The 22452-nt window shown below is 45.8% G+C and overlaps 1 protein-coding gene across 2 annotated transcripts in view; it reads right to left on the bottom strand.

The window, feature by feature from the left end:
- Positions 1-6885: 6885 nt before the first annotated feature.
- Positions 6886-22452, bottom strand: part of CECR2 (CECR2 histone acetyl-lysine reader) — a 153075-nt gene continuing 137508 nt past the window's right edge. For both annotated transcript variants that reach the window (XM_075896771.2, XM_075896768.2), the window contains exons 14-19: positions 21040-21452; positions 19817-19945; positions 18701-19520; positions 15845-17249; positions 15036-15141; positions 6886-14735 (exon numbers count right to left, since the gene is read on the bottom strand). In XM_075896771.2, coding sequence (XP_075752886.2) covers positions 14730-14735; positions 15036-15141; positions 15845-17249; positions 18701-19520; positions 19817-19945; positions 21040-21452 — 2879 coding nt within the window. In that variant the 3' untranslated portion in view covers positions 6886-14729. The remainder of the gene's footprint in view (positions 14736-15035; positions 15142-15844; positions 17250-18700; positions 19521-19816; positions 19946-21039; positions 21453-22452) is intronic.

Genomic DNA, 22452 nt, shown 5'->3' with positions numbered 1-22452 from the left:
TATGGTCTGTCTCCCTCACTGGGAGAGGCTACTCTATTCTTGTTTCTTTTCCCTGGGGCATGGTATCTTGGAGTCCTAAGAGTCATAATATGGCACCAGTGAGAAATGCCGCCCAGAGATATAACCCCCTGACACTGCTTGGCTGCCCTTAGCGCCAGCTCTAAGGTTAGTGCTGCCCCAGCCATGATGAAACAATGGTCTAGGCCTCACAGCCTGAGGCATATAACTGTCTGCTTGCCTAGGGTGCTTGTTCTGGCCATTCAAGTAGGCCAACTTAGAAGCCTGACTGCACTGATTACTGCTCCAGCTCATCAAGGCTCTAAGGAAAGAAGTGTGGATCTGTAAAATCTCAGCCAGGAGTCAACCTAAGCCCAAGGGTGGGAGGCTGAAGAAACTGTGACATTGTCTAATGCCGACAGCTAGTGCAGGGAGGAAAGTCTGAGAGAATAAATGTCCTTTTTTGCCATTCTACATGGACTGAGTAGGTGAAGGAGGGAAGGCAAGTAGTTGTCTCCACTGTATGCAGACAATATAACGTAGTGCCTAAAAGCTGGCACATGCTGGCTTTGCTGACCTGACTGCAGTACATTTTCCTTACGGGAGGAAAAAGCTCACACTAACAACTGACACAAAGGAGCAGGTTTACCTCTGCAATAACTCCACTGACTTATGGTTACCAACCCTCCATGACTGTCCTGGAATCTCCAGGAATTAAAGATTACGTCCTGGGATGAAACCTTCAGGTATACGTCTCCACAAACCTAGGAACCCTACACTGTGTTCAATGGAGTAATTGCACTGCAGACAAACTGAAAAAGTTCCAACTGCACAGCCCCTTCTGTGTGCAGCAAAATCCTTCTCCGCCCACTCTGGCTTTGGTGAAAGGGGGCCCTTCCCCTTCCCTCTCCTCTCCCCCACTCTGCGGCAGAGAGGAGCCAGGGATTTGATCGATTACAATTGTGCCCTCTTCTGCCGTGGTCAAAACACAAAGGTCAAGGCCCCAGGAAATTGCAGCAACTTTTGCCCGCCAGCCCCGGAAGAATTGGTGCATTTGGGAAGAAAGGGTGAACTTTTTACGATCCCTAACTGCTGGGAGTGTGTTATGGAAAGAGGAAAACATTTTAAGTGGGCAGGGAACATGTGGTTTCCTGGTGCTGCTGAAGAGAGCAGGGGTGGCTCCGCCCAAACAGAAAGGAAATGCTGCTGCTAAGAGCTAGAGAGACTTCAAGCCAAAGGGCTGCATCACATTACAAGCCACACCCAATCTGCCCTGTCCCATGCTCACCCTCTCCCCAAATGACCATTTCATTGCTTCCCTTCTGACCAGAGCCTTTTCTGCTCCACCAGGGGCTTCAGAGAACTAATACAGGGCTGCAAAGCTTCGCTCATTTGCAGAGAGGGACTTGTCCCTTTGGAGATTGATTTTAAGGCAGTTTTTACAGTAGAGCACAAACTGACAATTTGCAGTAATGCCCAGGAGGTCCACAGAGCCTCAGGGAGCAAAGCCAAGCCAGCCGTGTTCTGTGTTGTACCAAATGGTGTTTAGTGTCAGTACGTTTTAGACAAAATACTTCAGAGTGCTCTCTTTTATAAAAACATGAAAGGGGCAATTATACTATAAGGCTGTGTCTACACTGGCATGAATTTCCGGAAATGCTTAAAACAGAATAGTTTTCGTTATAAGTATTTCCGGAAAAAGCGCGTCTATATTGGCAGGCTGCTTTTCCGGAAAAGCCCTTTTTCTGGAAAAGCATCTGTGGCCAGTGTAGACGCGCTTTTCCGGAAAAGAGCCCCGATCGTCATTTTCATGATCGGGGCTTTTTTCCGGAAAATACTACTGGGCTGTCTACACTGGCCCTTTTCCGGAACAGTGTTCCGGAATAAGGACTTATGCCCGAGCGGGAGCAGAATAGTTTTTCCGGAATAGCGGCTGATTTTGTACAGTTCAACGTCGTTGCTTTTCCGAAAATTCAAGGGCCAGTGTAGACAGCTCGCAGCTTATTCCGGAAAAGCGGCTGATTTTCCGGAATAAGTGGCCCAGTGTCGACACAGCCTAATGGAATGAACATACGGCTGGGAGACAGGAGGCTTTTGATTCTATTTTTGACTCTCCTATAGGCATGGGAGGTGACTTTGGTCACATCATCACTTCACCTTTCTGTGCCCTGGTCTTCCTGACTGTAGAACAAGAATATTTTCTGAAACCAGTGTTTAAAAAAAAAAAAATCTCCATCACCCAAGAAACGCCAGTATTTCAAAGTTTTGTTTTCTAATCTCAAATTGGGACAGTAAAGCAAAAATACTAAACTGTTTCATGAAATGTGAAGTTCCCCAAAAAAATTCAGTTTGGAAAGAAACATTTCAATTAAAACAAAGCTGTTTCATGTGACAGAACTAAAAGGGTTCGTTTTGGCTTAGTTCAACAAGCTGGCATCCTCAGGAGCTGCTGTGGTGTTTTCTAAGTGCTGCAGTTTGAGTGGTTCATGCCCTCACACTCCTCTGTGGGTGGCCTCTCCAGCACAGGGGTCTACCTATGGCCCTCGAGCCAAACATGGCTCATTGTAGAACCAAATATGGCTCTTTTGTCATTCCCAAAATACATGCAACCTTTTACATTAAAATGAAAAATTCAAAAACCCGTAATTGTGTAGCTTGAATGTGTGCATTAACCTGAATTTGACCAGTTATGATGTAAACGTCAAAGAAATGTGTGAAAAGATGCAGCAGAAGGCCCATTAAATGAAGTCTGAGTACAATGTTTCATTTATGCTATTATTAATCATGTCAGTTATTAATACTATTAAGTTGTATATTTTCAGTCATGCAAATGGGCATTCTTATACAACTCTTTGTTGATCGCTTGTTCTGAATTTTAGTGTAGTTTGGCACTTTGGTTTGAAAAGGTTGTCAACCCTTGCTCCAGCAGAACTAAATCTCCCATGGGGCACTGCAGTCCCATTATGCTCATGATGCACTTCTGGCAGTTCAAACCAAAGGGGACATGGTAGTGTATCATGGAAGATGTAGTCCTACCAAGGAGCCCAGTTCATTAAGAAAAAAAGGGTCATGAAGAATGCAAGGTATAGGTCTCCTTCTCCCCAGTAACTACAGCGGCTCAGTTAGACACAGATTAAATGCCAAAATGAAATGTTCCGATTAGTTTCAGCAAATGTAATTGTTATAATTCAGGTCAATGTGACTCAAAATATTTTGTTTTGATTCTACCCAAGGAAAAAAAAATCAATCAAGAAGTATCAGCAAAAACTTAACATTTTCTGTGGGGAAAAAATCATTTTTGTGGAAAATGCATTTCTTGTTAAAAAAACTGACCAAAATTCCTGATTGGTTCTAACACTTTCCCACTTTTGTAAAGGCCTTTGAAATTATCACCCAAAAGCATAAGCTCTCCTCTTGGATCATTGTTGAAAAGCATGATGGGGAGAAGTCACTGCATTTTCAGTGTATATTATTGAGTTTCCAGAATAACATAGTAATGTGTGGTTGAGTGATGCCGTGAGGATGAGCTGTCTCTCTGGTTTTAAGATTTGTTTGCCTTCACCATTTCCTCCAAATGCATCACTGTTCTCCCAGGGTATGTCTACACTTGCACCCTCTTTCGATAGAGGGATGCAAATGAAGGCATTCAAAATTGCAAATGAAGCCGGGATTTAAATATCCCGTGCTTCATTTGCATATTCATGTTATGGCGCTATTTCGAAATAACAGACGCTGTTAAGACACGGTTATTTTGAGAGAAATACCTTCTCTCGAAATAACCCTTATTCCTCATATAATGAGGTTTACAAGTTATTTCGAGAGAAGGGTTTTCTCTCGAAATAACTGTATCTTAACAGCGTCTGTTATTTCTAAATAGTGCCTTAATGCAAATATGCAAATGAAGCATGAGATATTTAAATCCCGGCTTCATTTGCAATTTCGAATGTCTTCATTTGCATCCCTCTCTTGAAAGAAGGTGCAAGTGTAGACATACCCAAAGAAAATAGACTCTTTGACAGAAATAGATCTAGCTTCCCTCCCCAAATCCCCTCCGACTCAAAATCTATTTAAATGTCATCTGCAAGCTCTCCTCTGTGAAGGGAACCCTGTCCTTCTTCCCTCAACCTCTCCCCGCCCCCACTAGTTTGCCCAGAGAAACCGGACAGGCGCAGGCTGACGAATCAGTTTGGGTTCTATTCATTCCCTCCACCAGCACATGGCCTGGCCTGACATTCCCTGTCAAAAGCACATGACAGCAGCTTGTTGAGATTAGTGTGTGGCATTTTCTATAAAACAGATGAGCTTTGTCTGTTTAATATTCTGGTGCCTTAAGAGCCACTATCACCCCCTCTCAGGGACTGGTTCCAATTAGTGTCATTTCAGTTCAGAGCTGGTTTAGCCTGAGGATTAGAATCCCCCCTAGCTCCCCTCCCCAAATCCCCTCTGACTCAAAAGCTTCCTGGGATTGAGGAAGCAACAGAATTCCTTCCCCTCCTAAATTACACTTCAGCTTCTCTTCTCTCCCCCCGGCCTCCTGCCATACATGCTGAAGGCAGGAAAGTATCAGGTGAGAATGTGACAACTCCTGGCTTTACCTGGGAACCAGGGGACTGGATTTCCTCTTACAGAGACCGCCACTTTAGAGGAACAAACCCCATTATACACCACAGTGTATGGAGAATGCTGTCAGGAAATGTGTGGTGGATTTTTTCACTTACCTTGCTCCATGAAGAGACAGGGAGCAGAAATTGGAGATGGAGTTCTGTTGGGCTGATCCACACTTCAGTGCCTTTATCTGCAGTGTTATAGCGTATTATGTCATCCTTTGTCACCCAGGGGTCTGTGAACCGCCTGTTAGCACAGGTACTCAGTATGGACTTCTGCACGTTTAATGAAGTGGCTGGGCCCATAACTTCTAAGACAAAGATACAGTGAGCCCCAGCAATGTAGTAAATCATTGCTAATGTATCCACTTGGGACCAACTTCTACCCTCAGATAAATTGGTTAAAGGAAGCTACACGTGTATGCCCCAAGAGGAAGACAACGAATGTGGCAGGAAATTTTTTTTTTTTAAATTTCCAGAGCTATCAATAGGTTTATGTAATCTTGAGCAAACATTCTGTATCTTAGTTTCTCCATTGTCAACAGCTACAACCTCATGGTGCTGATTCATGGTTTCTGAGTCCTTAGAGAATCATTGGAGAAAGTTCTATAAAAGTCTTATTGCCCAAGTGTAGTGACAGTACTTTACAGCTTAAAACACTCCTGAGTCTTCAACAACTCCATAGTTATCAACTGCTCTGAGATTTCCTGGTAGTCTTTAAAAAACAAACAAACCCCACATGAATTTAATACTAATGAAAAGCTGCTGCACCCATACACACTCTCACTGGGAACGCAGAGAATAGTTCCAGCTATGAGAAGAGCAAGCTTCCCAAAATATACCTAGAGAAATCACTTTTAAGTAACAATTGGTTAAGATCAGTTCTCAGCTTTGGTGCTGCAACTGTCAACTGTCTGTCATGGGAATACCTGTCCACTAGAAACAGATGGCAACGACCATTGCCTTGTTTCAGAGAGGCTGTTTAACAGACAGCAAATGCTAACTGCCACTTTGGATCTAGTCTGGATTCAAAACAGTGACATACTGTTTGAATGGGTAGTGCCTATGTGAGTTTCCCTGTGGCGTAAGCTCGGTCTTTTGCAGGACAAGCAGCGAGTCCTGTAATCTAGCCAAATGCTGCAGTGCAGAGCCTTGTGTGCATCAGATCCCTGGAGGATGAAACTATCCAGTCCTCCATCCTCTGGCATGGTTAGCATTAGAAATAGAATTAAAGGGAACCAAAGAAATTAAGTTTAGTTCAAAAGCAGTAGGGTCTTGTGGACTTTGCTTAATTTCATCCTTCAGACCTTCTCTGCCCTTTTAAAACCAGAAAAGATTTAGGACTGGTGAGGGAATGTACCCACATTAAGATGAGTTACACAGGAAACCGTTTCAGAAGGGATTCAAAGAAAGAGGCGACCCCCCCCAATCATGTGAGACTAAACATTGGCTTGAGCAAAATACTATAGTATAGGAGAGAGTCCTCCACTGAAGATCAGATGACATAATTTCTAATTTCATAAAGGAATGCAGGCTGAACCTCTCTAGTCCGGCACTCTTGGGACTTGACTGCTGCAGAACCAGAGAATATGACGAACAATACTGTAGTAAATGGGTCTCTTTGTTTTTATTTCACCGGGGGAAATAAATGGAATAGTGTTTGCAATGCTGCTTAATAATGTATGACTGTATTGATACACCTTATGTAAGCCTACATCCTATGAGAGCCAGAGTTTGTTGGCTCTCTTCATAATAAACTGTTAGTGTTACACAATTTTACTGTATTAGCACACGGAAGTAAGTAGATAAAGCATACAAAAACCCATGCTTATGCATAGCAGCATTACCAGCACTTCCGCTGCTTGCTCGTCTTAAGAGACATTTAGGGGTAATTTAGAGTCAAACAATAGCACAGAACATGGAGAGCCAGGACTGGATGCTGTAAAACTACAGGACCTCATAAAACTTGGCCATACCCATGATAAGTAGACATCCTGCTAACTAAAATCATGATGGATCATGGATATTGCTGGACCAGAGAATGCCGAACTAGAGAGATTCTACCTGTAGTTTATATGTAACTGCAGTAAGGCACAGGAAATCCCAGATAGCTGACTCGCTGGTTTTCTAAGAATTCTTATAAATGACCCTGAGGCCATTTCCTGATGGCATGACTGTAGCTGGTTACAGTTCAATGCTTTGCATTTGTGAGAAGCAGATCACTGCTCCAGATTGTGTAGGGAAGACCATTTAGGAGACAAAAATACACACACAGCCAGGGGAGTTGCTATTTTAAGAACATACTTTATACAAAATAACCAATTCATATGGAAATAAATCTACAGACCTCCAAGGATCAAGCTTTTAAAAAAGTTCTTAAAAAAATTACCCAAACACACAGTATTAAACTAACTATTGAGGTAACTGTCGCTCTCGGGGAACAAAGGGAATCAGCAGACCAAGACAAAATATACACAATATAAAAATAAATAGCATTCCCCTTTCCAGTATTGACCAGGAAAGTTCACACAGCTTTTCAGCAGCAGGAAAGAGAAAAGAATCCCTGACACTGTGCTTTATGGGCAGGGCGAGGCGGGGAGGACTAAGACCAGGACTTTCCAGGAGCAGTGGAGAAGGCAGTAGAGTGAGGTACCTGAGCCCCAGTGGGGAAGAGGGACGTACATAGGAAGATAGGGGAGGATTTTATTAGGCACCATTCTCAAACTGGATGCTTTTAGGACATCAGATACAGATTTCCAATACGTGCCTGCTGAGCTGTGTAGAAGCTCCTATGTGAGTTTGCCCCTGGCATACGCTCGGTCTATTGCAGCACTAGCAGCAAGTCCTGTAATCTAGCCAAAGGCTGCCGTGCCAAGCCTTGCACACATCAGACCCCCAGATGATGTAGTGTTTGCATATGGTTTATTCTCACAGATTAGTGAGGGAGTTCTCTGCTGTGACAGTCACCTGCAATCCTGCTGCCCAGAAGCAGTTACGGCCAGGGTCCTGCGCCCAAGACCACTAGACTCCGCCCTCCTCCCCACCAATAGCAGCCTTACCTAGAAAGGCCCCATCCTTCCCCAAACAAACAAATTACATTCTTTACAAACTTACAATAATACAGTCCCCCAGCACGACCCAGCAACCCAGCTTCAGAAAAATGGAGACTGGCAAAAGATTTCCTCACTCAAGTAAAATCAAACCGTACCAGACAGACCTCAGCTCTCAGACATACAAACACACTGTTAGAGCCCTGCAAATCCACAGATATCTGCTTTATAACCCCGGGTACCCGCCGCTGCAGATGTGAACGCGGATCTCCATGGCTCACTTTTGCAAATATCTAGAACCCTGCAAATTTGCGGCTATCCGCTTTATATCCACAGATAGGGATATCCGCAGATCATTTTTGCAGTTGCAGATATCTATCTTATACCTGCGTAGGGCTCTACACATTGTATGCCCCTAGCTGCACTGGAAAGAGTGTAGTGCAGAACAATGTGCGTCAGCAACAGCTGGGGCTGTCCTTCCACACGCCCATTTGAAACTAGTCTGCAGGAAAGCAACTCAATGGTCCTTCACGCCTCTGAAGATGCATGTAGAGAGAAAGCATGCAAGGGTAACTGAAATGCATTAGACACAAGTGCCCTCTGACTGAAAAAAGCCAGAGTGGCTCTGGGGAATGCTCTTCAGTTCCAGATGGCAGCTGACTCACCTAACTTGCATTAAATTCAATACAGGGCTAGACTTCAGAGGGTCCCTAGTTTCCTGCCACAGAGATCCAGCCATAATTTGTATTCAGTAATGGTCCCGCATCCAGCCTGCATCCCTTCCAATGATTGATCCAGCTCTTTCTTGCTCCCCTCACACACCTGGTCTGTCTCATTTCCCTTGACCTCTGTGACTGGCCCCATTACTGATTTCTACTGCATTTTTAAAAGAAGGAAGAACTTCATGCGGGTGACCGGAATGAGATGAGGCAAATCCAAGCCAATATGCTGTAAGCAGTGTTGTCTACATCCCACCGCCTCTCTAATACTGCCATTGAGCACGGTAGTGACAGGAAGGGGACTGCCGCAAGGGATGTAGCATCATACAGCTCATTAAATCCAACACAGGCACTGAAAACACACTCAGATCCTGATTCCTAATTCCACCCAACATATGCTGCCCTGGCTTCCCACACACAGGGTACTGATTTAGCCCAGTTCTCACAATTCCTATTCAAAGGCATTTGGAAAAGCAGAGAGGTTTTTTTCCGCTGATTGGTGGGGTAGGGAGTGGAGGGAAAAACAAGAATGGTAGGTTCATTATGTGCCAGTTAAAAGTATTTTCCTTCCGCATGGGCAGCAGGGGTCCTGCAAAGCTGGAATGTGCTTTGCCCCATCTGTATGTTAAACAGATACAGATGGGGAAAGGCTGGAAGGTCAGTATTTGAGACGCTTTTTCGGTTACAATACGCACAAGCTATTAAGCCCATCACATGACCTGCAGCTGCAACAACACTTTCAGGACCTGCCATCTCAATCTCGGCTTGAGAGTGCGAGAGCACAGTGCTCACACACACCTGCTGTTCAACCTCTAGTGCTGTGCATAAAGCAGAATGGGAAATACACAGCAGCAGGCCTTCACACCGACAGGCTGAAGTAAAGCTTTTACAGGGTGGTTTTATTACACCAGACCCAGCTGCACCGCTGCTATGCAACAGGAACCACTACCATCCACCCTGCTAGAGGTGCTACAGTCTTGGGATGATGGGAACTGCCTGTTTACTACTAAACATGACCAAGTTCTGCATCTTCTCCTCCCCTGCCCATGGTCTTTGCAGGCCTTGGAGTCAAGAGCATGGCTGCACAATGACTGAAAGGCAGCTTGCTACAGAGGTGTCTCCCAACTGCCACCTCGAAACTGTAAACAGGATGAGGTCATAAAGGATATGGAAACAGCTAATGCCCTACAGATTATGAAGGCACCAAATACAGCAGTTATTACTGCCCTATTTCATTTTAAATGGAGGGCTGCGGTGTGAGGGAAGAAAAGCTGCAGGAAAGCCTGCATTCATTAGCAAAATGGGAAGACAGCCTCTCCATAGTTAGGGCTGTGACTGGTTTTCTGTTAAGCCATTAATTCTGACATCTCTCCAAGCCTCCAAGAAGCTAGCTTGGCAAAATTTACACAGACTCACTTGAGATTTCTTAAACATGGTGCTTTTATGCCAGAGATATCTTTCAAAATATCTGGGGAGTCGTAAGGCAGGTGTTAATCAGATACGACCACTTGAGGCCAATAAAGCAAAAAAACAGAAGATTTGCTTTTCCAAAAAGAATTCCTTACATTTTCTGGAGACACGAAACAGCTCAGCTAGACACTCCAAATTCAGTTTACTTTGTTGCCCTGATTGAGGACTGGTGCCTTGATTATTTTGCTGTAGTTTGATGGGTTCATTTTGAAGTAATTTCTTACATTTTAACTGCCCTCCATGGAATTCATAAACTCCACACAGGATTGGATTAAGCTTAATCACTGCTCAGACACAGGTTACAGACTTTTCAAACTAGAGTTTATGAGAGCAGTCCAACATCTATGGAGTTCATGGCCACCACATATTACGCACAGAAAAAATGAAACAAAACAAAGGCCCAGTGTCTGGGGTAGCGTATACATTTCATGTGTGGTGGTGGTCACAGGATCTTTTCTAAATCTGACATGTCCTTGTTCTTACCCCACATTGGAATTGATGGCAAAACCAGTTCTAGGCACCTGAAGTAGTATAGCTACAGAAAGTTTTCACATATCACTGTCTTAATATGCTTTCTAAACAGGGATTATTTATTGTTCATTTGTATTACAGTAGAGCTAAGGGACCCCATCAAGAAGCACAGTGTCCCACTTTACATCAGCTAAAAACCCTACTCATGTATGGTAGTAATAAAATTCAAATGCCCAGGAGTCAGAGGAAATATTAAAGTAAAGTTATAATTCTCTCACCAATGCATGGAAAAAATACCTGTCAATATTCATAAAGAACTGCCCCTCCTAATGTCTTTTCAATCCCTCTTTAAAATCCTCTCTCTGCAGTGAGGCCTAAAATCTCTTCTGCCTGGCATTGGCGAGGCAAGTGATAGGGGGTCACTTCTGCTTTCCCACTATTCTCTATTGTTTTTATTGTCCCTTCATTCTTCCAGTTCATTCTGACTCCGTGGCTGTGTCTACACTGGCATGAATTTCCGGAAATGCTTAAAACAGAATAGTTTTCGTTATAAGTATTTCCGGAAAAAAAGCATCTACATTGGCAGGCTGCTTTTCCGGAAAAGCCCTTTTTCCGGAAAAGCATCTGTGGCCAATGTAGATGCGCTTTTCTGGAAAAGAGCTCCGATTGTCATTTTCGCGATCAGGGTTTTTTTCCGGAAAAGACTACTGGGCTGTCTACACTGCCCTTTTCCGGAACAGTGTTCCGGAATAAGGACTTATGCCCGAGCGGGAGCAGAATAGTTTTTCCGGAATAGTGGCTGATTTTGTACAGTAGAGCATCGTTGCTTTTCCGGAAATTCAAGGGCCAGTGTAGACAGCTCGCAGCTTATTCCGGAAAAGCGGCTGATTTTCCGGAATAAGTGGCCCAGTGTAGACACAGCCCGTTTGTCTAACATTTTCTCCACCTGTTGTACCCGATCATGTAGAGTGTGAGCGCTGAGGGGCAGAGTCTGTTTTCTTTGTCATTTGGCTGTATAGTGCCTTTTGGACTGGGGCCCTGATCCTTTAGCACGATAGGCAATACTGTAATAGAAATAACAATTTATGAACAAAATGTTTGAAAATCTGGATATTCAGAGTTAGGATTCCACAAAAAATTCTGTCCTGGAGCCTCGTACTCCTGTTACTATAGCCAATCATGATTCCTGTTATATGTTTCCAATATGAGCCACGTGCCCCAGAGTTATGGTCATACTCAGATTGAACACCATAGTGTGAGCTGACACTAAGCATTATCTACCATTCCACAATCCTCTCTAAAGAGAGAGCAAAACCAACACTATTCTCGTCATATGCAGCTCTTTTTCATGCGGGGCTGACATCGGACCTTCCATTTATGCTGAGTTCAGATCTCCATTCAAACCCCATTTTCAATATGAGCACTAACTGCAGGCGAGAGTGCTTCCTCTCATTCTCCACAATTTACAAACTCTCCCACCCTACAAAGACATAGAGGAGTTTACAGGAAGTAGAAAAGTATTTTAAATATTTGGTATAGCTGCCACCTTACATCATAGGCAGGGCTTCAGTTGTAGTGGAGATGGGGTTGTTTGTAGAACCTGAATTCAATTTCCAGAGTTTTAGATGTTTGACCATAAAATTAGTTAGTTCCTTGATTTTTAAATGTGCCCCTTTGTTTTAAGTTTATTTATATCTACAATGAACCAAAGCTTTTTTTAAATAGGAATAACTGCTGCATTTAAAACCAGCGAGGTTTATTATCTGGAGCTGTGGCCACACAGGCACACTTCGCTTTTTATAAATACTTGACACTGTTTCCGTACTTCCATTCAGTGACTGGACTAAGCCTCTCTCTCAGGGAGAAGAGATTGCCACATCCCACTCTTTCCAGGGGTGAGTTGCATTTCCTGTGTTCTATACAAGTGTTTCTCAACTGGGGTCTGTGAGCCGTGAAGCAGGGCCAGCATTAGACTGCCTGGAGCCCAGGGCAGAATGCTCAGAGCCTTGAATCTGGGCACCCCACGACAGAAGCCCCATGCTCTGGTCCTAAAATCACAGGGCTCAAGCCCAGAGAGTCACGAGCCTCCCCTTCCCTCACCTGCATGCAGAGCAGAAGCTCTGCCTCCCCCACCCACAGGGTTAAAGTCTCAAGCCACAGTGTCCCCTGGGGCAGGAGCCTGACACCCTGAGCCCTGGTGCTGTGTAGGAGCGATGTTTTGATAGCATGTTGGGGAGTGAGAGGGCTCAGAGATAAAAAAAGGTTAAGAACCCCTGTTCTAGCCTACACCACACTGCCAAGAAGAGCTGTTCCCAGTCTGCTGAATGGAATAAAAATTAATTAAAACTGACACTTTACTAATGTAATTAGTAATTTTTCTATGTCATTAGATATTCAAGTAATTTATATTGCTCTGCAATTTTCCTCTTAGTTGTATGAGCCTGGGTTTGGGCACAAGCCAAATAATCAAGGCACTGCTATAAGCAGAGGGCAGACAATTCACAGATTGACTATAGAATAAGAGGAACGGCACGTTAGAAATTCACTTGCCAATAAATGCTATTTGCTTATAGTGTGAATACCACTGCAAGTGTGTCTGTTGGGATAGCACAGCCCACTGGTGCTCATATTCCTGGTAAGTCTGTGGGTCCAGAGTGAGGAAAATGCTTAGAACCCAACAAAACGCCACTAGCAGTAACTGGTATCATAGTAGCTGACCAGTTAGAGTTACTAGGAAATGTGGCAAACACTAACACATTAGCCTTCCCTCATCCAGACAGCATGAGAACTTTTGTTTTTAATCCAGCTATTTTTCTGAAACTCACAAAAGCTGTGGGTAAAAGAAGTCAAGTCACAGTAAACACCTGAGCAAGGGTGCTTCATGCAACTCTGCTAATGCACCGCAGTCCTATCCAGTAGCATGTTTTCTGCCATCATCAGACCCCTGCACAATGTAGAACCAACTTCCCTTTTCACCCTATCTAGTCCTCTCTCCAAGATTCCAAGCTTCACAATTGTGCCTGCATGGTGGCTTTACAATGTGGGACAAATATCGGCTTCTAACAGGCAAAGGATAAGACCCCCACCGGTTAATTTATAATCAAAGCTCGATTTAAACTTAAGTTCTAGCAGGAAAGTCTAGTGCATTAATGCAAGGCATTCTTACCCCACTCCCCAACCTCCACTGTGTCCCTTAACCACTCTAGCTAGAAGGAATAATTTCTGATTCACATTTATCTATTACATTTACAAACATCAAAAGCTTATGTCACAGGATGACAATTTGTTCGCATTGCACCAGACAGACCCTCTCTAAAGCAGTTCCATTTCCTATTTCACCTGCAAGCTGCAGTTCCCAGATTTTAAGAGGGGTGCTATTTCTGCTTTGCTTTCATCAAAGATGACCACAGCCAAGTTACACAGAGAAAACCAGGAATATCTCTATTCCTCTCTCCTTTCTAAGGGCCAGTATATGGTAGCACAATTAGTTGCTTCAACAAAGACAACTCCGTGATACCACTCCATGTTTCCTCCTCCAAAACTGCACTGATTTTGCCTAAAGAGGACAAAAGTAAAAATGAGTAATGAGCCACTTGCTGATACACAGGTGGTGCATTCCAGAAATGTTTAGAGGACAATGCTATGAGAGACTTTCAGTTCCTGGTCCTGGTTTCCTTGTTCCCCATGATGGCAGGAGCTGGAAGGGCACTCAGCTACTGCATGGAAGAGGACAGTGTTATGTTTTGCTCCTGAGCAGTCCCTGTGATCAGTTACAGGGGAGTAGTGTCTTAACTCTGGAAGGAAGGTGTGGGGGAGGGATGGTCTGAAAGTTGCAAAGTTCCTTCCCATCATCTCCCCCTTTGCCAAGATCTGTGTGTGACATGATTGTAAACAGTTAAAGATCACCCCAGTGCTACGCCTACTACCAGCTGGGTCCCATCCCTCCCCCATTATGTACAATACATTCACCAACAACAGAAATTTATTTAAAAAGGCAACATGTAAATTCTGTAAACTGGATCCAGCTCCAAACAACACACGTTAATACTACAAGTCAAGTCCATCGTCGTCCCTCTTCCACCCTGAAAAATATACCTGAGTTTTGCAGTTCATGACAGCTTCGATCTCCTCATCCTGACCCAAACCCTGAATGAGACACAGTCTCCAGTCATGACAAGCCACTAGAGTTTGAGATGCTTCCTCTGTGCTGTTGAGATCAGCCATACGGGGGTAGCCAGGGACCCAGGACTATCCCAAGTTTAAACACACACAAAGAGCCATCAAGGCACTGTGTTTCACCGGACCCTGGAAGCTACATGCCGCTGGGGAGAGAAGGAAGGCAGGAGGCCCATATCCTCTTTCCCCTGTGTCCAAATCACATGTGGCTTTCCTCTCCTTGGGGTGCTTCCTTCCTTGGGCTAGCTCTGGAAGAGGAAGAACAAAAGCTGCACTGTTATTTGCTTAAACAAGGAATTTTATAAAGAAAAGACTCCATCACTTACACAGTACAAAAACGTCAGCACTAGCGACGGGACAGGTGTTGACTGAGGTACAATCTACAGTCGGGGATTCAGCTATGAATATCGGGGCAGTCTTGTCTTCTCATATACAAGCTCTGTTCCATTTCCCTCCTTCTCCCCCAGCCCATTTCCAAATATTTCACTTCTTTAATTAGTGAAAAGAGCAAAGTTCTCCTCCAAACTCTGCTCTTTGCTGGCTCTTACTTGATCCAGAGGCAATGCTGATGGTTTTTGTGGTGGCAGCTCCTCCCGGGACGTGGTTGCTGGAGGCACCTTCGGGAAGGGTGCATGGGGCTGGTGTATTTGCATTCTGGAACCAAATTGAACGGAAGGACAGTTTTAGCACAAAGACACCAAGAATAAATCTCATCCATATGGTATGTACAGATACCATACAAACATGCATTCTAATTACACTCAATCTAGACCCAGTCCTCTCTCTGGATTCCCCCAAACCAGGTCATGGCCCCAACCCTCAGTTGAGGGTTAGTCAAAAGCAAGGGTGCTTTGTTGCATGCATTTATCTTTGGGTGGGAGGCCAATTTTTTAAGCAGCGCTATTTTCTACACTGGAATAAAAAGCAGCAAGTGAAATGGCTGGGAGGATTGGTTTTCTGTGGGGAAGTTTGAGATGGGAAGGAAAGAAAAAGGAGACAGTCTGAAAAAAGTCTGGGGTTAACAAGAGGAAGCTAGCTTCCAACCTCATTATGGAGACTTCCCTCATAGCTCATAAGACTCAAAGCAATAGAAATATTCTGATTGGCAAGATGGAGCATTGTTACAGGGATGGACTACACAGCCTGGTGGGTCTCTTATTTCTATTATTATGCCCTTTAAAAGGTTGCCACGAAATTCTCTCAAGTTTTGCCGACATCGGACCTAGAACAGCAGAACTAGTTTGTCATTTAGTCTTCCTACCAGCACCTTGGATTCCAAATCCAGACCTTTCCAAGTGTACCCCCCCACTCACCACCTCCCCCTATTTCTATCCCTTCTTGTGGAAAACAGTCTTACCCTGGAGGTCTGTACATGTCCTGGGGCCCCCCCATGCCACCTCCGCTGCCTCTCTGCTCCATCAGCAAGGCCTGAAAGTGACCCATGTTCTCTTCCCGGCAGCGGTACAGTGGTCCCTCCTGAGTGAGGCCATTGGCTTGGCTGGTGGCTGGATGACGAGATAGGTGAGGGTTCACTGGTGATCCATAGGTCCTGGGCTGGAAATGACTGGCCGGATGCCGAGATGCATAAGGAGACCCCGTCTGCAGCATCACCCCATGGGGAGGGAAAGCGGATGGACCAAATCCGATTCCAGAACTCAGAGGTGGGGGGAGAGCCCCATAGAGGAACTCCCCTGCAGCCACTGAGCTCTGCCTCTTGGTGGCTGCATTATGGTTGTCCAAATCAAGAAACTCTTTGGGACTCTCTGGCCTCTCTTGGGATTCATCTGACTTCTCATCTTCAGGCCCTGGATCCTGCCCATCGCCTGGAGGAACCTCTTTGGCGCTTGCCACGTCCATTCGGTTTGGGGACGCCAGGGCAGTGCTGAATGCCTCACAGCCCTGCAGGCTACCCATATTCCCTCTGTCTGAGAAAGAAGGCCTGGCTAGAGGTGGGTGAGCAGGCGGATGCCCACCAGGGTTGGCCTGGGGATGAAGAGGCCTTTGCCAGTCGGAGTAGCCTTGTGGACAGGTGTAGTATGGAGGCCGCTGGTAATGGTGGTAGGTAGGTGGAGGCTGTGGCTGATAGGGGTATGGCACCCCCTGAGGGGGGCGATACCGAGGAAAGACACCAGGATGAGTGTCACTGTGCTGAAAACCCCGAGGGGGGAAATGCTGTGGATGGGACACGGAGGCAGGCTTCCCTCCCATCATAGGGCCGAACCCCTGCAGTCCTGGATTGATATGGTAACGTGTGGCTGAATTCGGATACTCCAAACCAGGCATGTAGAGAGGGTGAAACTGGCTCGGAGCCCCGCCCACTGCGCTTCCATCCACACCAGGAGTACCGGTGTTCTGTGCCATACAAGGCACAGCCACCTCCGACAAAGTCTTCCCCCCGGGACAGAGGGGCTTCTCCAAGATGTTAACAGCCAGTCCTTTCCCCTCATTGCCACTGGAGGGCCCTTCACCTACAGCTCCATTTTCAGGCCCAGGCCCTCTCTCAGGTGCGGTCACAAGGTCCCTCATGCATGCCTGGCCCGCTGGGCCAGTGTAGGCGCTCTGTGCCGGCCAGGCATTCTTGCTCTGCATTGCCTTGGGGTCATTCTTAGCTCCAGAGTCTTCCCCCTCTCCCTCCGGTGCCAAGCTCCGCCTGGTGCATTCCATCTGCAGGGAAGGGTTGGAGTGAGGTAGTAGTTTGGGGTACGTCCCTTCTGGAATACTGATGCACTGGGCCTTCTCTTCTACTCCAGGAGGGGGCTCCACTGCAAAAGGGGTAGTGGAAAGAATTTTTTTTTTTTAAATTGCAACTATGTTCCATTACACAACGTGGACATTTTCCTCTCCTAAAGCCCACTTGCCAGTTAGTCATTCCCGCCACTTGAACCACATGCACCAAACGTCCCCAGGATCTAGATTCTGCAGGGAGAACATCAGCCCCCCTCTTTCCTTCCCATTCAAACCCGGACGTCCATTCCTGCTGTTGTCAGCCCTCGTCTGCCCCAAGTCACTGCACCTCACCTCGGGAACAACTATATTTAACAACAAATAGTCTGATAGTCTTTAAAGTACTACCAGACTATTTGTTGTTTTTTAAGTTTATCCTGTACACACTAACTCAGCTACCATCTGAAGCTTTTATATTTAACAATTTATTCATGCAGCTGTCGTGTGACGGCGACTGTTTTCTGTTACTTGTCACTAGCCAGCTTGCAGTTCGGTGGCGTAAATGTTCAGTGTTGGTCACCAGCCAGCACATTGTCAATGGTGAGAGACCACCAACACAGCTACTAGTGCTCCAGATGCAGTAAGTGAGTTTTCCCAATCATGCCCTGAAGATTCACCCCAATGCCCTGCAAATTAAAATCAATTCTAACTCTTTGGGGAAAAGAAATTTTACATAAATTCCTTGCGAACTCTTGAAATGTTATGTACTATTATTATTAGTCCTGTAGTAATACCCACCAGCATCAGGGCTCCATAGTTCATGGTGATGTAGAAAAAGGATGATAAGATCCTATCTTTAAAGAATAATATATAAAAATATCTGTAATCCAAAACCCAGGAGGTTCTTGCTGTTTCATTTCAACTAAAATTTAGTAAACAAACAAACAAACAAAAAACCCACCCAAATTGTATATGCTCTAAGAAGAGTTTGAGGGTTTTAGATTTTAGTGATTTCTTGCATTTCTCATCTATCACTCAATCAGACAGAAAAACAATTAAGTATAACTGGATCCTTTGCAGCAGGTATAACCAATATTTAACATGTTTTACTATGTATCAAAATGTATTAAGCCAGTGTAAGTTGTTTGGGATCTAGCTTAGTTTCTGCATGAGGTTCCAATACTGACTGTCTCAAAATGACATCACCTTGCAAGCAAGACAGCTGCTGTCAGTACTAGACGCATAAATACTAAATTATAATTACATGTGACTACCCCTTCCATCTTATTTTAATTTGGGGTAGGTGAAAAGAGTGGCTTGAGCTGCTTGGTTTAGAGAGAGAGTGAAATTTTCCTGTAACAACAAAACCTATTGACCAAGGAGACGGGCAGCCTATCAGAAATGAGTGAAACTGTAGGGTGATGAGTAGAGGATTGCAGGAGGAGGGAAGACCGAGGAGGAGCGTGGAAAGAAAAATGGACAGGAAAAGTTAAACAACTCTGGCAGTGACTGCTGGTCTTTTCAGCCCAACAGCGTGCATTAAAATTACCTCGGTTGCTTTCTGGCTCCACTGTCTGACTGGCGTCCTGAGAGTTGCCATTCCCCAAGACCGGTTTTGGGGGCTGCACGTTTGCTGATGCCACATGGGCCAGCTGTGGGAAGGGGCCAGGCAGATGCGGGGGAGGTGGCTGACGGGGGTGGTAAGGCACACCCGGTGGGCACACGCGAGAGGACAGCTGCTGGATGGCAATCATCTCTGGACTGTCCATCATGGAATCCCCACCCTGGCATCCTCTCTGGACTTGAGGGGGTCCCCCAAACACAGTGGCTGGAGGCTGCTGCATTCTCTGACCGGTGGCTTTGCCAGGTGGTCTGATATATCCTGAGGCAGGGACCCCATGAGGTAGGAAATTTGATTGCTCAGTCCACTGGCTGGGAGGCAGAGGTGGTCTTACTGCTCGAGGGTCCATCATGTGACTAAGAGCCCGAGACTGCAAAGAAGGTCCTGTGTTCAGGGGGGGCTTCTCATCTGGACCCAAGGAGGTCTGGTTCGTTGCACTGTGGCTACCATTCCATGCAGCAGGATGCGCTCGATTTAGATATTTATATGGTCTGTACATATGGCCCGGGGGGACCTCTGAGCTCTCAGGGGGTCTCACAGGAGGTCCATTGTGCCGCGGAGGAATGAATCCTTGCTGGAACTGTACTGGTGGGTACATACTAGCATCTGGGGAAGGGCCACTCATCCGCCCAAGCTGCAAGGATCCAGGCCGTGGTCCTAGTGCAGAGACATGTGTCGGCCCTGCACACACCTGCTTCTCTGGTGCAGCCAATCTGTGTCCTCGGGGGTCATTTAATCCAAGTGTAGACTGCGGGAGGGAGAGAAAAGAGCCAGGTTCAGTGAAAGAGTCACTAGTGACTGGCACATGAAAAGCTACAAAGAGTAATAGGAAGAGACAGGAAAGAATCAGTGACTCACAGCATGGAACAAATCCCTCCCCAAGCAGAGGTTGCCATTTGTAACCAATGAATGCAGTGAGGTGGAAACTGCAATCCCTGAATCAAACCCCACGGGTGCTGAAGGGCAGATCCCGGCTCTCAGTTCTCTGATCCACAATAAGAGGCTAGGACGCTGTGCGTGTGAATTTCAGAGCCAGGTTCTTACCTGCATGGCAAAGTGCTGGTGCTGCTGAACAGGGTCTCCAGGGTGGGGTTCTGGTACTCGTGGTGATCCATACAATTTAGCTGGATCTGATCCCCGCAGAGGGCCAAATGTTCCTGGCACTGCAGGCCGCTGGAAAGAAAAACAAAAGCTTCTGTAAGTCTTTGCTGTGTACAGTAATATGGCTCACTTGCTACAAAGTTACTCCTTTGCACTAAGAATGTAAAATCCTGTTTAATTAGTTAACCAATTAAGCATTAAGTTTAACCAGTTAAATGAGGGTGAGCTGTGCCACTGCAGTGTCACTGCCCGCACTGCACCTGGGCTAGACCTGCCATGGATGTAGGCTGCTCCAGCTGGGCTGAATGCTCTCTGCCCACAGCAGACCCCACAAGGCTAGAGCAGCCCCCTGCCCACAGTGGCAGGGAGCTGCTCCAGCCCCCCATCAGTTAACTGTAACCAGTAAGCCTCACCTGTCAATGGGGCTTACTGGTTAACCATTCACACCCTTACTTTGCACAGGGATCCAGAAGCAATCTCCCAGCTATGACGCCCACAGACAAGACCTTAATATAACTGCCAGACACCTAACTAGCTCAAGGCTAACAATAAACAGATCAGAAAGTTGTCCGTCCCCCCGAACCTTCCCAGCTAATTCCCAGATGCTGACAGAGCCTGGATTAATTGGGAAAGGGGACTCTGCTGGGATTCCTATCAGGATGCTCGGTAGCTCCATCTCTCATGTGAGCCCCTAGGGCAGAGTTCCAGGCAGCAATCTTGTTCATTTTATTTGGCTTTTACTTAGGAAGCTATGGCTAGCAAGAGAGGCAACCGAGATGTCCATCTGCAGACTCAGGAAGACAAAATTGTATCGTCTTTGCAACTCTAAGAATTAAAATGTTTCAACTTAAAATCTGTAGCATGGATGACGTTAAGTCTCACCAGTCACCAAGGAAAAGTGTTTTATTTACCATTGACAAGGCGACTTTTCTCAAGTCTGGCACAGATCACACCAGGAAGGAAGAATGGAGGAGTGAACCAAAGAAGATTAAAAAGGATACAGTGAAAACTATGGCGGGACAAAGGAGGAAGAAAAGAGAAATAAAAACCCATGTTCCATCACTATGGTTCTGATCATAAAGTAGGAATTCTGCTAGGAACTTACAGGGCACAATTTTATTCTCTGCATTTATAATCTGTGAAAAACTTTAGAGGGCCCTTCTTACCATCTGGCCAGGGTGTGGCACCTGGCTGGGCATTCCACCATAATGCAATGGGCGAGGGAAGCCCTGGCCATTAGAAGTGACTGACTCCCGAGGAGGCTGCACTGTGCTGCCACTTGGATCTTCTGCAGAGGAGGAAGACGAGGAGGAAGCAGGAGCCCGGGGAGTAGCCCGGAATGGTGGCGGTTTCCCTCCATTCTCCAAGTGTTGCTGTCTCCTGCTTGGTCCCTCTGAGTCTCTGGACCGGGTCCAAACATTGCCCGTGCTAGAGCGCCCACTCCGACGGCTCCTCTTCTCCCGTTTCCCATCCACTCTGATCCAGAACTCCTCGTCTGTATCCCCGTCTTCACCAGGAAAGTGCTTCATCATTGCCCGGTGGAAGCATCTCTCCAAGTTGTATGCCATCTTGGTGTATTCTGTGTTCAAAACAAGAGAGGCAGGGAGACAGACCTTAACAGAGAAAGCTAATTAGGTACAGCCAGTTAGATTGTCCCTATTCAAAGGTTCTGCCTTCTCACGAGAAGTTAAACAGAAAGGGGAAACAGGAAGGACTGTTTGTGATCAGCCTACTCTGGGGCTACATCTACACTACAGTATTCCAGAAAAACTGTGTCGCATCCAGGGAACACGTCTGCTCTTCCGAAATTTTTTTTGGAACAGCAGACGCACTTTTTTGGCATCCCTGTAAACCTTGTTTTATGAGGAAAAATGGATGTTCCAAAAACGAGTTTTTTTTCTGACATTTGGCTCAGTGTAGATGGGCCAATGTTGGGAAAGCCTCTTCTGAAAAAAGAAGCGGAAAAAGCTATGCAATTTGCAGTTTGCAATTTGCATAGCTTTTTCCGGAAGAACAGCATAGTGTAGACATAGCATGGGTCAGTACATGAGCTGGAGCTTTTCAAGAAACACAAAGGCTGTGTCTACACTGGCATCCCTTCCGGAAAAGGGATGCTAATGTAGCACTTTGGAATAGGCAAATCTGCGGGGGATTTAAATATCCCCCGCGGCATTTGCATTAACATGGCTGCCGCTTTTTTCCGGCTTGGAGATAAGCTGGAGAAAAACGCCTGTCTAGACGTGATTCTCCGGAAAATAAACCCTTTTCCAGAGAATCTCTTATTCTTCTTTCAAGTAGGAATAAGAGATTCTCCGGAAAAGGGTTTATTTTCCGGAGAATCACGTCTAGACTGGCGCTTTTCTCCGGCTTATCTCCAAGCCGGAAAAAAGCGGCAGCCATGTTAATGCAAATGCCGCGGGGGATATTTAAATCCCCCGCGGGTTTGCCTATTCCAAAGTGCTACATTAGCATTCCTTTTCCGGAAGGGATGCCAGTGTAGACACAGCCAAAGTGGGTGAAGTAATATCTTTTCTTGGGCCAACTCTTGTTGGTGGCAGAGACAAGCTTCTGAGCCACAC

The sequence above is a fragment of the Pelodiscus sinensis genome, chromosome 1 (genome assembly GCF_052426305.1).
Source record: "Pelodiscus sinensis isolate ZL-2025 chromosome 1, ASM5242630v1, whole genome shotgun sequence".
NCBI lineage: Eukaryota > Metazoa > Chordata > Testudines > Trionychidae > Pelodiscus > Pelodiscus sinensis.
Note: the sequence above shows the minus strand (reverse complement) of the source record. Positions and strands in the feature narration are given on the sequence as shown.